Here is a 17,061-nt window from a genome sequence, read left to right on the forward strand (position 1 = left end):
TCATACAAACCAGCCAACATGATTAATGGATATCACCTGGGTGCCGTAACACAAAGTTCAGTAATTAATCGTACACTTGATTTTCATGATTAATTGTACAAAGTAGTCAATGCAATCAATCATTTAAAAAAATATACAATAAATACTAAGTTTTGTGTTACAGGTCCGAAGTGTTTTGAATGCTTAATTAAACATTTGGGTTCGAGTGATTGACTCAGGCCTATAAAAGAATAAATTGCTAATTAGATTTGTTTCCTTTTAGTTGAAAACTTCAAGAAAATTGAAAGAAAAATGAAAGTTTTGTAAACATAGTAAATATGGAAGTAACAGAATACAAGTTAAATATATTCATACAGCAATGGTAATCTTGAAATTGTAGCATGGTTAATATGACATTGTGAGATTGCAAAAGGAATAACTGAATTTACATAAAGCCCAAAAATAAGTATTAATGAATATATTTGTTAAATGTGGCTAATTCAATTTATAATTTCAATTTCATGTAATACTAAGTTTAGTGAGCATCATTGGCAGCATGGCCCAGGGGGTGCTATGTGTGTTATCCTTAGGCAGCACCATAGCAGAAATCTAACAAAAAGACCTATACATGTATTTTGTATTAAATCCTTTTTTTTTGCTTGTCAAATTTTCCCTGGGCCAAAACCACCTTCATTTTGTGGCAAAAAAAATACTTTTTTTTTGCTTGTCAATTTAAATCATCATCCCCTGTTAAAATCATTCCCAGGGCCTTTCTTATTTCAATCTCTCTTTTAATTTCACACATCCACATGTAAAACGGTACAATGTAAAGATTTTCTTCATACATGACTACCATCACCAGCATGGTTTTTCCTAGTCACATCGCTTTAATTTGAAAAAAAAATCATCTATATCATGCATTTTCTTGAAGAATATATACCCAGAGAATTAAAAAAATAAGTTTTGTTACATATTTGAAAAGCATAAGTGAAAGAAAATACAACATTTTGAGAAAAGAGAAAACTTCCTTTAATCAATATATTTCCCTGTTCTACTTTCCACTCACCACAAAAACAAAATTCCCCTTGGTCGGTCTGGTTAATTTGAGGAAATATATTTCAATTTCATGTTAACTCTATAAATTAATTTCTAGTAGAAATTAATCGCATCCGGGAAAGTCGCACTTGTGAAGTATCAATATGGTAAAGATTTGTCGCCTTTAATTAAGATGTCGAAAGCGGAATTAAATGCTGAAATATAGAAAATACCGAAACGTGACAAAATTATGCAATATTAATGATTTGTGAATGAAATGCTGAAATATGACATAACCAAAAAGTGAAAAACTATGAAATAGCAATGATTTGTGTGTTATTTGATTTGAAAAAAAATAAAGAGGAGCTGGACTTCATCACAAAAATGCTGCAGTTAACTGTTCAATTGTAATGACCAATCTAACTCATTGTTTCATGGAATATTCATTGTATTAATGGCAACATTTTACCCAATCAGAATCACTGTTTTATGTATAAGTCAGAGTATGCTAACATTTTAACCAATCACAATCATTGTTTTATGTATAAGTCAGAGTATGCCAACATTTTAACCAATCAGAATCATTGTTTCAACTTTGAAATTGATTGCAAAACTTGTGTTATTTAGCCTTGGTTGACAGGAATATCCAAACAGAAGAATATGCCAGACAGAATAACTTTAAGCATACACTACATGTTTTGCATTATGTGATCTGGGGGGTGTTTCACAAAGATTTCAGTATGGCTTAGAGTCGCACTTAAATGCCTCGTTGCGTACGGTATAAAAGGCATGACCGCATTGGTCAGATCATGCGAAGAGGAAGCGCGCTACTGCCTATTGATAAATAAGATTGCGCATTGCATATCTTGTACGCATCTGCATTTAAGTGCGACCTAAGTCATACTTAAATCTCTGAAACACCCCCAGGGCTTGTTTCAAAACAAACGATACAAAAGACAAATTTTCTCTCAAAACCAGGGGGAAAAATACTCGGGGGCTGGGGGTGATTTAGCCCTTGAAATGTTCAAAAGACCCCTGGAAATCCCATTCATTTCAATGTAAGGCCTTTTCAATTGTGGATTTAGACAGTAAGTAGTGAAGAGTAGCCACCCCCCCCCCCCCCCCCCTCAAAAAAAAAAATGAAGAAATAAAAAATTGCCTGCTAAAAACCAACGAAAATGCACCATTTCGAGGAATGTGGTATAAATTGCCTTTGGTAACAGGTTGGAAAGTGTCTTGATGTATGTTTAAGTAAAGTGAAATCTGTATATAAAAGCCACCCAAGGAAGTACAAGAAAAGAGCCTTTATGAACAAGTGGTCTTTTTTAACAGGTTTCTGAAATTAACATTTCAATAAGAAATCCTATTCAATAGAAACCCAATCCATGGTCTGTACAGTCAGGTGTATAGGTGGTCGCTACTGTATATATGAATACCAACTTTCTGTTCACCTGTTTTATAGGGGGAGGAGGGTTGGTGCTCCCAAATTTTTCTTATGAAATGACCAGTATATTGTTTGTTAAACTATTGTTTATAAATATAATGTTAATTTTCCTTTAAATACTTGAATGTAATTATACATGTATGGAATGATTTTTGTATCCCATTTTTTGATGAAACATATATTGGCATAGGAATTTGAATATCAAAAATAAAACATTGGTAATAACTTACTATGATATTAAAACAAATGATTTGGGGGCTCATTCACTTTACTTTCATATGTCCAGATATGGCACATCGTTATATCCGCTTTGCTCAGCTTCAGTAATGTACTTTCTCTGTATTTCAATAATTCTTTAAAAAGTCTTAGAAACTTCCGTAATAAAACAAATAGTCCCGGATACTCCACAATAATAACATAACACAATCGCATTAACATACATTCCCGGACCTTCAACCGCATGATCAACAAACAAAAGCTTGACTCGCATTCAAGAAACTAAGCCAATTTTATGATAATAATATTTACCTTTTTAATATTTATACATTGTGACTTTTTAAGAGAGGTACATTATAAATATACACCATAAAACTGTACACATTAACATGATGGAGGAGGCGGGGGGGGGGGGACTTTTCACCAAGATTCTAATGTGGCTTAAACACCATGCGCATCATTACCTGATTGATAGATACGCTGTAGTTCACCCTGCATCCCATGGTCATGATCTGACCAATGCGGTGATGCGTTATTACCGCACGCATCTGAAATGCGATTCTCAGTCGCCCTGAACTCTTGGTGAAACACCCCCTGGATAGAAAAATGACTCACAATGTAACTTTCACATTGCCATTGCAGGGGATTTAATTTCAAGATTGATCAATAGAGATCTTACTTGTTGGTCTTTAACGGAAGTATTCATCCTGGCCTCCCTGCCAAGCATCTTGATAGCAATGTAAAGTACCATTGCATTACTTGACACAGGGTTATTCCATTAAACATGTTCTAACTTGTAAAAAAAAGTGGTACTTTCTTTTCTGGAATTGCTCTTTCTTCTCAATCATCTAAACGACGACGTCAAGATTGAGTGTCCTGACGTAGGACATCCCCCACATAGCTAACACTTCACAACCCACCTAACAATGGGGATTCCCCTCTTCTAGTCTGGCAGATTCAGACTCACAAATTGAATCTCCTCTCTTCATTAACATTTTCTGATGGTACACACTATGGGTGCATTGCCAGAAATCATGTGTCTTGCACTTAATTGCAAACATTGCTCATATGCTTCTTACAAGGAAAATAAATTGATTTTCTTGATCTATATTTTCTTTAAGTCTTTGAAATGAATCCAAAGACCAAAAGGATGATTCTTTTGACAACGTCAATTTTACCTTTGGCAAGTATTCAATAAAAACATTTATCTAGGCTTGGGTCAAACATTCTAAAACATAAATTTCCTGTGGGCGATAAACCCCCTCCTCCACTTTGTGGTTTTATGATTCCGGCATCTAAGGTATATACCAGGATATGAGGATTCAAACATCTAACATACATGCCAAAAAAGCACAATTTCGTATTTTCAAAAGTTGTTTCGCATTTTTCGCTTCGCTGCGCATGTGTGAATTCCTCCAATTTAAAAAAAATCATTACCCAAGAAATTTTAGCTACAAACATTTTCTGATTATTGATAATCATTTTACCTACAAACATTTTCTGATTTATATTGATAATCATTTGCGGACATTGGCTGGTATTTTGTAACTTCTGAAGGTTTCCATGGCGAAGAAGAATAGTGTAGTAGGTTTCAAGGTACACCATGTATCTTTCTTGGGCTGGTATTTTCCAGACCAGCTTTATACAAAAGTTACAAAATACATGGGGCTTTGTCACAGAAGCAGTAGGGCATTGAAATTCCTTTATTGCATATTTGGTGAGTGAAGCCAATGACTCAATACTTCTATAGACCCCAGAATGAAATAAAAAATTGATAATATCAACCATATTTCATCATACGCAACGGTCTAAAAATCTTTGCATAATTTTGCTTATTATGGATTCTCTAAGGGGGTGTCACAAAACACTTGCAATCAACTGCAAATACTCTATTTTAAGTTTGCAATTGATAGATCAATCTTAGCTGTGGGAAATCAATTTACACTCTCTCTCCAGAAAAATCCTAAATAAATGTTATGCTTCCAAAACCTATAAGCGTTTGGATGCCAAAGTTTCGAAATCGAGGGTCAGTGGCCACACCCTACATGCAGTATCAATCTTGAATTTCCCACTTAAACTTAAATAATTACTTAACTATATGAATACAGGAACTTTACTTTGATCTCTGGTGGCATATCTCTCGGTTTAGAGGTCAATATTTGGGTAGGTAACAGACATATAGTTTTTATGGATGTGAATTATTTTTCTTGTAAGTACCAGTATGTAAATAAAAAAAAGACATTTCATTCAGACTTAAATCTTTATGAAACATCTCTGTAGACTCATTGTTCTCACAGATTTTTTTTAAAATAATAATAATAATAATAATAATAATAACAGAGCAATGTTTTCCCGGCTTTAAGCCAGGAGCCCTGCATTTAACTTTATTATCATCATTATTATTATTATTATTAGTTCAAGAAGTAATAAGGATGAAAAACATGAAGACTGCAGGAAGATGTTAACATGTCCAGGGTGACATGATTATATGCTTATGAATATCACTATACTTCCACCAAAATATTTGTTCATCTCATGATTAAAAGAGTAATATCGAGTTTGTTAACTCAGTAAACAGATTAACTTAAGTATGATATTGTTCAACTTGTCATAAAATTTTGACTTGTAATTTGATTAATATAAAGTTTGTTGAACCAATAAACAGATTATCCCAAAAATTGATATTCATGGTTACATAGATCAAATTGATCTTCTTTTGGTTTTGATATGGAAGTTGAAAAGCATGATCCTTATGACTCATATTGGGATGACTCACATGGGGATCGCCTTGTCTATAATGTGCATCCCTATGCAATATCCTCTCCAGCTGTTGGTGGTGTATGGTTTATTACAAGTCAGGGGTATTTAATATCACCACAGCCAGAACACATTAAAACCCTAGGTGGGCTATTACAACCTTCTATTTTAAAATTTTCAACAACAAAAAATGAGGACAGGTCAGAAAAAGTTGTATTTTGAAATATGATGGTGGCAGCAGCCTCACATTTCTGAAAACGCTCTGCTAATTGCTGTAGAGAAACCTTTCTAAGCAAAAGAATGATGCTATTAATATCATTCTAATATCTAGCTTTTTCTGAGCTTTTCGAAAGTTTGTCAAATTTTATGAAACCAAGTTTTACCAGCTCACCGATGATATGTGTAATACAATATAAAGCCTGAAAAATGCCTAAAATGGGAAGTTGTTGGGGCCTAAAACCAGGCAAAATCCTGGAGATTGTCATATCTGGACTTGATAATATGGTCAATTGGTGATTCAATTCAAACACAACATCTTCTCTTGAATTGAGAGATATGTTCACTTAATAGATGACATTTTTCTGGAATTTGATGATCTTTTCATGCAAGCATTTCATCAACATTTTCTGTCTGACATGTTGTCAGATATGACAACTTTCCTCAATTCTTATTTACTGGGAAGCGCTGTTACTGTGGTAATTGTCAGATGAAAGAGGATTGGAGAAATCGTCTGACAAGCCTTTTCATGAAACGCTTCCCAAGGCTACACCTTATTTTCTCTTTCTCCCCTTTCATTTTCATCTCTATCTCTCTACCACCCAACAGTAACCTTCAGGAACGACCTCATGGTCAACTGTAAACCTCTCCCATGTTTTCTGGGATTGTTCAGGAAAATTTCAAGAATGCAATAAACATTACTCTATGAATATGAATTTGTAAAGCTACTAAACCTACATGATGATGACCCTGAATCATAACTTGAAGTTTAACTTCCTGGGGGTCATGAACTCTTTGAGAAGGTCGTCGGTCACGGTCTTTCTCCTCTCCTGAATTTCAGCAACCATCTTCTGCAGGATGGTGATCAAGTCTTTCTTGAGTTCACCCGTCAGCATACGGCCACTGCTGTATTCCTGCATGAGTGATCAAAATTATGACATAATAAAAATAATGATGATTTATAATGTATAATGCACCAAATCCACTCTGCAGAGTGCTCAAGGCACAAAAAAGAAGAAAAAAATAATATAAAGTAAAACAAAAATAGTCTCCTTGTCATCTACAGGTGACAAGAATGGTAATAGTGGAATGCCATAAACAAAATGGCTTTAGCTGGCTACAATCCAGGGGCACAAAAACATTTAAATGAATAAATATTACTGCCAAATAATATCACACTATTTCTACAGAAAAATACACGCACAATATGATACTGATACAGCTCCGCTCTTCAACATAAATCAAGTGTCAAAATGGGGTATGGGTAAACTTTGATAGCATCTACAAAAATAAAAGTATGCCCACTCTGCAATATTTCTCAACCTCACTCTAAGAGATGATACATATCTATGACTTCTTGATGAATAGTGTTTGGAATGAACTGCTGTCATATGATGCAGAAAATAAATGTATTTACAAACATAATTCTTACTACTTTATTAGAATTACCCGGTAGGCAGAAAATTATGAAAATTCATACATTCATAACAGCTATTTGGGGAAACATTACTATAAAGTATAATCACTCTTTCAATAATTAAGACCATCAATCTCATGAAAGATATTCTCTTTTATGAGCACATTTGCCGGATTTGTAATTTTGAAATCTGATGGATTGTTGGATAACAAAAAAGTAACAGTATGTCTGCTCATGATCCCTATTTCTAAAATTTTGTCAATCAGTACTTTTCCTAATAGAAGGAAATCACTCTTTCTGCCTTTTAATTCAAGCAAGGAGCTTGATTCAAGTGTAAGTTTGTAGAAACCACATGATGATATCACATCATAGCAACCACTTAACGAATCTTAATGAAGTAGGATGTGATCCTCTTTGTTGCCAGGGATACAAACTTTTATAAAGATTTGTTTAAGTGGCTTTAATTATGACATATAATAGGCAGCCTCTTTACTGGTTTTAGTGGAAAATCCACTTTAATTTAAAGGAACAAGTTAACTTTGAAAAAAAGAAGATAAAAAATGCATCTGACCTGAATGAGGAAGGCTATAAATTCTAATATTTTAGAGGGCACTCTCTTACATTACAGCATGAACAGGCATATGCAGACTACCTCGCTCACAGGAGTACCCGTTAAATTACAAGAACTTGTTCAGGCTCCAAAATACCCAAATGATTATTTTCCGCATTCAAACCGACCAAAAGATGACCCTTTCGAGATAAGTTCTCGAAGTTATGAGCAAGCAGAGTATGGTTTAATAAGCAGGCAAGGCGGAGGATTCAAAATCGCTAGCTCAGCAGCCCCCCACAGCACCCAAGCCCCACTACACGATAGGCTAAGAAAGTCCCCATATTCTGCTTTCACACTGCCAAAATAACCGTGATCTTGGAAAAAATCCCTGCGAAAGTTCCTGTAATTTTGACAAGTACCTAGTATTTACCGGGAATTTTCTTTAATTTGCTTTCACACCGCCACAGTTACCTGCTATTTTCAGATTGGGATACATCAAGGCAAATTTCCTGATCAGAAAATACCTGGAACTGACGAACTTTGAGGCAGTCTATTAACACCTAAATGGAAAATTTGAAAAGGGCAAACAAAATATCCAAGGCCAATCGATAGGACAAAAGGCCATGGACTTGTTGGCTTTGGCAAGCCATGATCAGAGGTATCTCTACCTTGTGTCTAATCAATTAACAATCTTGAAGTTTTTAGACGATATTCAAGTCACAAGGACAACTTGCGATTTATTCCAATGCCGCTAATAGGTTTGGCAAGAAATAAAAAAAAAAAATTTCCCTTTGTTTGTTGGTAGTGTTTGGAAAAAAGATGACCGAAGTGTCAGTTATAATCCCCCCTTATCCCTAAAACTAATCAGTGTAGAGGACTATTCAATCCACTACCAAAACTCAATAGGGATTTCTCTAAGGTCAGGGCCTTTTCACACATGAATCTTGAATCATCACTGTAAATGATGATTGCAATTCGTCTTTAGAATCAATGGACCTTTCACACGGAAAATTGGTATCGTAATTTGAGTAAAACTTAACAGGAATTCACCTCCGGAGTAGAAATTGAATTTGTGATTGTGATTAGCATTCATGATTCTAGTTTGGTTTCACACGTGCTAAAAATTTGTCATTAGCCTTATTTTTCACTGGAATCATCATTCAAATTACAATTTATTTACTGTGTGAAAGGGCTGTAATTCTGTTGGAATAGCAATTTTCATTGAAACCTTTTGAGGTTGATCAATTTATAAATTTCATTCATATAAAGAGATTAAATGTATGTAAGATTACATCTATAATCCCCTACTATCACTGCATCTATCATAGGAAAGCACTGATTCGAATGAATTAATGAAATCTTTATTTTTCATTGTAAACAAATGAAAAGTTGATGCCATACCAATTGAATGTTGGAAATTTTGATGTGTATAACTGTATATTTCAACATTTGTCTGAAAATATAATTTAATAATTCTATATTTATATTTTGGTTTCCTTATAATTTTCTCTTTATTTCCATAATCGCTGACATCAAAATGGTATTCCCCTTTAAAAAAGGAAACGAGGGGGTGGGAAACGACCAGACAGCCACACGTTTCCTTCCTGTCAAAAGTAGACGATAGCAGTGCAGTATGTAAGGTACGAACAGAAGCAGCTACTTCCGACATTACAGGATAAAATGCTCCCATCGCATGCAAGCATGATGCTTAATCATGAGAACTAAAGCAAGAGAGAGAGTTAGACTGTCATGGGAATAGATTGATTGCAGAACAATGGGTACCACATGATGATATCACATTAGTGGTGGGTGATAAAGGGCTACAAAAATTATGTTAACTTTGCTGCAATTTGTCTAATTGTAACCTGTAACTGGGGCCGCGGAAGCGGGGGAGGGGGGGGGCTTCAGCCCCCCCCCTTTTTTCCAAAATTGTGTACAAAAACGTAAAAATGATTGTGATTTTTTGCATGGTCAGCCCCCCACTTTGAAAACCGTTCAGCGGCCCCTGTGTAAACATGTGAATATTGTTCAATAAAATTCAAATCAAATTTCCTAGCACACCATCTTATTTGATGCAGCGCAATCTCCTGAGAATTTTGATACCATTTTAAGTGTTCTCATCTCATGTAAGTATGATGCTTAATCATAAAAACTGAAGTGAGAGTAAGAGAGAAAGAGAGAGAGTTGGACTGTCAATGGACTAAATTACTTTGAAGTCTACAGAACGAACAAGTTGTTTCAAGCAGGAGCAGCAGAGGGGGGGGGGGGTGTCTGAGTCAAGTGACTCTACATTACTCCTGTAAGGTGGCAACTTAAGACTGTCTTACCCCCCCCCCCCCCATATCAAAATACCCTAGCAACACCCCTGATGTATGATAAAAAATTGTGATGTGACACTTTAAAACAAGTAGGCTAGTCTCTATTACAAATGAAGTATTTTCTGACAAAATGCAATATTACATTGTACCGAAAGGGGGGATCGGTTGATATACACATTGGATAAAGCTCTATGAATTTAATACAAACTCATTCTTCACACAAACTTACATTTTTGTGGCATGAAATGAAGAAAGATTTATGATTGAAACAGCTACCAGCATTTATCAACAACCCTGAGTACCTTAGCAATGAAATATAACATCAACAAGAGGACGCCTCTGGCAGTCTCGCCTGTATTACGCAATTCGATACAGCAGCAGTGCTGCCTTTGAAAACAGATAATGAATAATTATTCACAGAAGAAAAACACTATTATGATAATAAAATATGTCCATTGACACAAAATGACCTTTGACCATGATCATGTGACCTAAGACATGTGCAAAACAATCATTCATACTTGATTACCCTTATGTTGATGTTTCATTAGCTAGAACCATAAAATTTCTACATTATGATACCAATTCAACACATACTCCCAACACGGCCAGAGTTCATTGACCTTTAGATGACCTTTAACCTTGGTCATGTGACCTGAACTCGCAAAGAATGTTCAAGGATACTTGATTGCTCTAATGTCCACGTTTCATGAACTAGATCCATAAGATTTCAAAACCGCCTACCACAGAGATTTTCAGCAGTGCATGACATCATTCATGTTAACTCATGTAAATCCAAAGTTTCGTATAGATTCCCAAATAAGTACGGAACGACAGGTACGTATTTCCAAAAACAGGGAAGTACTGAGATCAATTCTTGGCGCGATTGAATACTTAGGTCGCCAAGGACAAGCTCTGAGAGGACATCGTGATGACGGAACCATCGATGAAGATGCTGTCACGAAAGGAAACTTTGCTGCCCTTTTACAGCTTCTTGCAAAGAAAGATGACGTTCTGAAGGCACATCAGAATACATGCAACAAGAATTCTACATACACCTCCAAAACGAGTCAGAATGATTTTCTTGAATGCATTTGTGATGAGATTCAATCAGCAATCGTGCAGGAAGTCAGAGATCAGCCGCATGGACCATACTTTGCTGTCGTGGCAGATGAGGTTACCGACAGTGCCAATTGGGAGCAACTCGGTATTGTACTCCGCTACACCAAGGATTTCAGGGCAATTGAGCGACTTGTATCCTATGCCCAGCTTGTAGAAATTACTGGGGATGCGATTTCCGACAAGATTATTTCCAGGTTGAGCAAATTAGGGTTAAATGTCTCTATGTGCAGAGCTCAAACCTATGATGGTGCCAGAAACATGGCAGGTAAAACAAACGGAGCAGCAGCCAACTTCAAGAGGAAAACCGGGAACGATAAAGCTGAGTACTTTCATTGTGCCTCACATGAGCTCAACCTAACTTTGACCAAAGCTTCAAAAGTACAACAGGTTCACAACACTGCGTGTCTGCTCCAACAACTAGGGAAGTTTTTCTTCTACTCCCCGAAGCGACAACGGTTCTTAGAAGGTATAATCAAGCGCAACGTAGACCAGAAGGATTACGAACGGATGAGAAAGAAGGTGAAACCTCTGTGCGAAACAAGATGGGTTGAACGGCATAAGGCATACGATGACCTTGATAGCCTTTATCCTCACATATTGATGTGCCTACAGTAAATCAGTGAGCGAAGAGAAGGCAATTGGGACCCGAAGACACACTTGGAGGCAACCGGATTTCTGAAGCAACTGCAAGAGTCACAGTTCCTCGTCACCTTCCAAGTTTGTTGTAAGATTCTTGGATACACACATCCCATTGCCAGGAAGCTTCAGGGAACAAACATGGAGATAGTGAAAGCGTACGAGATGATTAAAGAAGTCAAATCAAGGCTAAAAGAAGAGCGTACCAATGTGGAAATCGAATTTGGGAAGATCTTCAGAAAAGCCCAGGAAATGTCTTCAGAGGAGATTAAGAAACCTCGTGTATGCGGACGACAGACTTTGCGAGGCAACATTGATTCTGATACACCCGAGGTCTACTGGCGAAGGACAGTTTACATCTCCTTCATTGATTGCATGATCAGTCAGTTGGAATGCCGATTCCAAGGTATTAACCACATGTGTGTCAAGGCGTTGCTTCTTCTTCCTGAATACAACGAGAAGCTAACCGATGAAGAAGAGGTTTTGATTTTCACTCATTTCCGTGACGAGATGCCAGTTCCCTTTGCCTTTTCCCAAGAAGTAGTCACCTGGAAGTCCTACTGGCATAACAGCAATGACATTCCCAGTGGGATCAGTGCAACACTACAAAGATTGGATGAGCTAGACCATGGAAAGATGTTTCCGAATATCACCCATATCCTCCATATATTACTTACTATTCCAGCTACTAGTGCATCTGTGGAACGTGCCAACTCTGCGCTGAAGTACGTCAAGAACAAAGTCCGAAGTCAGATGTCCGAACGGCGACTAAACGCCCTCATAATGCTGTATGTGCACCGGGATATCCATCTCGACTACGATGCTATCATTGATCGCTATGCAAGGAAACACCCAAGGAAGATGATCTTCATGAATCCGATCGGGGACAGTTAGTGACTGTAACAGTTGTCCTGTTAGTTTTGCAGTGTCATTCTTGCTTGGCTGCCCTAAAACTAATAACTGCTTAACTGAGAAACCCTCACACTTAATGGATCTTCGAGTCACTAAATAAAGATATTTACTTTATCATCATCATTATTATTACTACCATCATCCTGTTATTATTATTATCATTATTAGGATAACAACATTTAAAGGCAAAAGAAGATGAGACATGGAGTAGGTGTACGCAAAAAACCAAGGATGATGATACCCCCATTTAAAGAGGAGCGGCGATACTCGATAAGCACGTGGTGCGATTCTAAACCAAGTCCTTTAGTAGTATTTTAAAGATGTTGCCCATAGTTGCTTACAAAATTTGAAAAAAAATGTTTTTCGTAGCATTCAGAGAATATTATCCTAACTTTTCATCCATTGAATAACTTGTATTAAACGTTATTAACTTGTTTTCAATGCACCGTAACAATTGAAAGCATTGCGCTTTCAGCAGGGACGTTGCTGAAATTGATCAATATATTTTTTTTTACATGTGTTACTTGAAAATAATTATCACTCCAGTGAAATCATGCGTGAGAGATTCATTACAAAAGTATCTTTCCAAAAGTCACAAGATTGACCTATTTGCAGAATTACGACACATTCTGACAAATTCTAGTGGTTTATTTTTTCTGGGTATATTTGGTTGCTAACCTCGAACCCCGATTCTCTGATATATTTTCCTTCTGTAGTGTCGCACCATCATGAGACTCTCCTTTGTATAGACAATTATATGCATATCACAAGTAATTCTGAAATATTAATCTCAGTTGATGAGTATCAAATTACATCGCAGAAAAGGAGTACTAAGATTATGAAGATGATTCGATATTTTAGTCCAAAATTTTGCTAAAACCCGTTGTTAATACCGGGAGTGTATAATTACGCAACCAGACGTATATTCGTTAGACCTTTAACCACTAAATATCATTTTCAATGTATAAATACAGTTTGTCAATACCTTTGTTTTAACATTTAAATGTTTACGCCACAAAATTTGATTTATTTCCATCTTCCATTAAGTTAAATATTATTCATCTGATCACTCAGGAAGAAGTTAAAAACAAAGATAACGATATATACCTGTAAAACTAAAGAACTATTTCCAAAGCTCCGTCTTGAGGGATCTTTTTCTGAATTCAGGTCATAAGCATTATATCCAGTTTCATCAAAGTAATTAGATATAAATTACTCATCATTACAAATTGCATTAGATTTAGTGAAAAGCATCACAATATATATATAAATACCAAATTCTGTATATAGGCCTATACATCATGTACATGAAAATTGAATGATAATATGTAAAACTGGATTGGTGATGTATTTCAAATGATTCATGATGTAGTATCATTGTATATATATATATATATATATATAGTAAAAAAAACTTGCATCTCAATTAATATACAAAAGTATTGGCCTCATCGCAATAAAAGGGTTAGTACACGAGATTTTGAAATCGCACATAACATGCATAATTTGTGTTACTTTTTGCTTGTTTCTTTCTTTAATAAGTTTTTCAATCTCTCTCTATATATGTTTTAGAAAGATTATATGTTTAAATTGATGAATATTTTCTGTTATAATGAGATATGTTTAAGTGGACTTCAGGGAATGGTCGTACGCAGCAAGGGGGAAGGGGGGGCAAATTCCCGATCAGCTGTTGTGAAAACATTTATTTTCCTTAACATTTCATGAAAACTATGAAAAATGTGCAAATGTGAGATGTGCACCAAATACTTTTATGACACTTGTAAAAAAAACATAATCGCCCCATTGAGCAGCTCGGTCCGTTTACTCGTTTTTATTTTTATTTTTTCAAAATACTTTATTTTTATTTTTTCAATAATATGTTCGAGTCTTGCCCCCCCCCCCCCCCCCCCCCGGAAATATTATCTGCGTTTGGTCATGCAAAATGGCATGACTGGAAATCCTACATTTTGAAAAATTTGACAGGGTCAGACTTTACCCCTTTTTCAACATTTTCTTTTATGGCGCCGGTGAAGTGCAAAAAATATGTGCGCCGCTCGGCAGTGCGCCCCCCCCCCCCCTTTCGCCAAAAGCTGGATCCGCCTATGAGACCAGTGTAATTATGCATGCTGATTCAGATAATATCAATTGTTCCAAAATTTATTATTTTTACATAAAGGTTTTTTTTCAATTGACTACAGTGTACTTTATTTTATTGACAATGATACAGACATATGACAGGAAAAATAAAGGCCAATTGGGTTTAATTATCTCAACCATAATTTGTCATATCAATTCCACAGGTTACGTCATATGACCAATGTGTTGATTTCTATTGCCTGAACCAAAGTTTTAGGAGCTAAAATATCCAATTGTGACCACTCATAAGATTAATTCTGAAAGAGCCTTTACTCATTCAAGGTTATAATGTCACTCTACAGACCAGGGCCGGTATTCAATTCAATACATAAGCCAGAATTTTAAGTATTTTACTCAGTATTTTGCTTAAGTAAAATACTCAACCATCTTTGGCATTCACTTGCATTTTTTGTCTAAGTATTTTGCTTAAATCTAAGCCAGCCGCCAACAGCCTGGCTTGCGTGCAGGATACAATCGTATCTTATACATTCTGTGCACAGATGGATACATACATTGCGTGTTATTTGACTCTAACTTTATGTCACGATGGTCATTAGTAATTATTTTGCTTAACTTTATAAAGTAAAATATCAAGATGTGGTCTGAATATGAGTTTAAGCATTCTGCTTAGCCAAGTACAATGCTAAGTAAAATACTTACAAAATCGCTACTTCGAATTGAATACCAGCCCAGCATAATTAATCCTGATAATTAAGGTGATATTGGTAATTCCCCAAATTTAGTATTTCACATTGTTAAGGGTTCTTTTTCAGTTGACTTTGATTGACATTGGTAAAGACACGACAGGAAAAATAACAGCCCTATTTGGTTGTATAACCACGAGAATCATTTCTCATGTCAACTTTCACAGCATTATGTCATGTGACCATTCAACTTTGCATTAGTTACTTGGAACAAACTTTCAGGGGCTAAAAATACACAATTTTGTTGCTTTCATGCTGAAGTTAAAAATAATATTTGTCCTGTATGTCACTCATGAAATAAGTTCTAAAAGTTCTAACACCTTCAGTTCTTTTTAAAGTGAAAGATTACAATGTCACCATACCAGTATTATTCGCAACCATCATCTGGGTATTTCCTCATTTGATACCAATTTTTAGTCCAACTTACAACACTGCCCTCACAAGATGAAAGTCAGTTAGTATGAACTGCTCTTTAGTAGCCATGAATTTTTATTAACACTTTCAATTTTCTATTGTTCATGATACAGACTACATGTGCAATTAGATATAGGAAATTACTTTACAAATTAAAATATTAGAATGTTCATACTCATTTTGTCACCTTGGGATTTTCTTTTCTGCTTTCATTCCTCTCATTTGTCCTCTATTTCTTGCCTCATCTTCTCCAATTCTATATCTCCTCTACCCTCTTCTCCCTTCCTTATCCTCTCATCTTGACCCCCCGTCTCTCTTTTTTTCTGCAACACTCATCATTACAATTGTATTGTTGATTGCATTTACTTAATAGTAACCATCAATAAATTTTCAATTTTCAACTATTGCTTATCTAGATATATAATAAGATACATAAAGAAATCAAGAAATTGAGAGTTGTGATCATAAGACAGATTTTACTAGTCCTTACCTCTCCAAGTGCTGTATACGATATCAACATCACAGTTATCCATGCGGCCCTTAGGCCCACCACCCCCTTCCTCCTCCCCTCAAACAGGTTTTCTGCATCCTGAACTTTATTTCACAAAGTCCTTACCTATCTGAGTTTTAAAAGCTTATCTCTCATCACCTTCTAAAAAGTATGTGAGATACTAGTGGTTGCAATATCAACCTCACAGTTAGCCCTCTAGCCATAACACCCACCCCCCCTTCCTACACCCTAAACTCTTTTCTGCATCCTCAACTTCAACTTACAAATTCCTTACACCTTTGAGTTCCACTAATCTGTCATTGTCTTCTAAGAAGAATGTGAGATACTAATGGGCGATATCGACATCACAGTAGCCCATGAAGCCCCCCATCCCCCCCCCCACCCCCTAATCCTTTTTCTGCATCCTGAACTTTAATTCATAAAGTCCTTACCTCTCGCAGATCTGCTAATCTGTCATCATCTTCTAAGAAGAATGTGAGATACTGGTAGGCGATTTCGACATCACAGTAACCCATGAAGCCCCCCATCCCCCCCCCCCACCCCCTAATCCATTTTTCTGCATTCTGAACTTTAATTCATAAAGTCCTTACCTCTCCCAGTTCTGCTAATCTGTCATCATCTTCTAAGAAGAATGTAAGATACTGGTATGCGATATCAACATCACAGTTACCACCCTTTTCCCTGTGCTCTTCAA

The 17,061-nt window shown here is 36.1% G+C and overlaps 1 protein-coding gene across 1 annotated transcript in view; it reads right to left on the reverse strand.

Annotated features, from left to right (window-relative positions):
- Window positions 1–2,965: 2,965 nt before the first annotated feature.
- The window catches only part of LOC129264265 (tryptophan--tRNA ligase, cytoplasmic-like), a 26,434-nt gene continuing 12,338 nt past the window's right edge, over window positions 2,966–17,061 (reverse strand). The window contains exons 8-9 of the mRNA XM_054902112.2: window positions 16,958–17,061; window positions 2,966–6,561 (exon numbers count right to left, since the gene is read on the reverse strand). The exon at window positions 16,958–17,061 is cut by the window's right edge and continues 37 nt beyond it. Coding sequence (XP_054758087.2) covers window positions 6,403–6,561; window positions 16,958–17,061 — 263 coding nt within the window. The 3' untranslated portion in view covers window positions 2,966–6,402. The remainder of the gene's footprint in view (window positions 6,562–16,957) is intronic.

Source organism: Lytechinus pictus, chromosome 7 (genome assembly GCF_037042905.1).
Source record: "Lytechinus pictus isolate F3 Inbred chromosome 7, Lp3.0, whole genome shotgun sequence".
Lineage (NCBI taxonomy): Eukaryota > Metazoa > Echinodermata > Echinoidea > Temnopleuroida > Toxopneustidae > Lytechinus > Lytechinus pictus.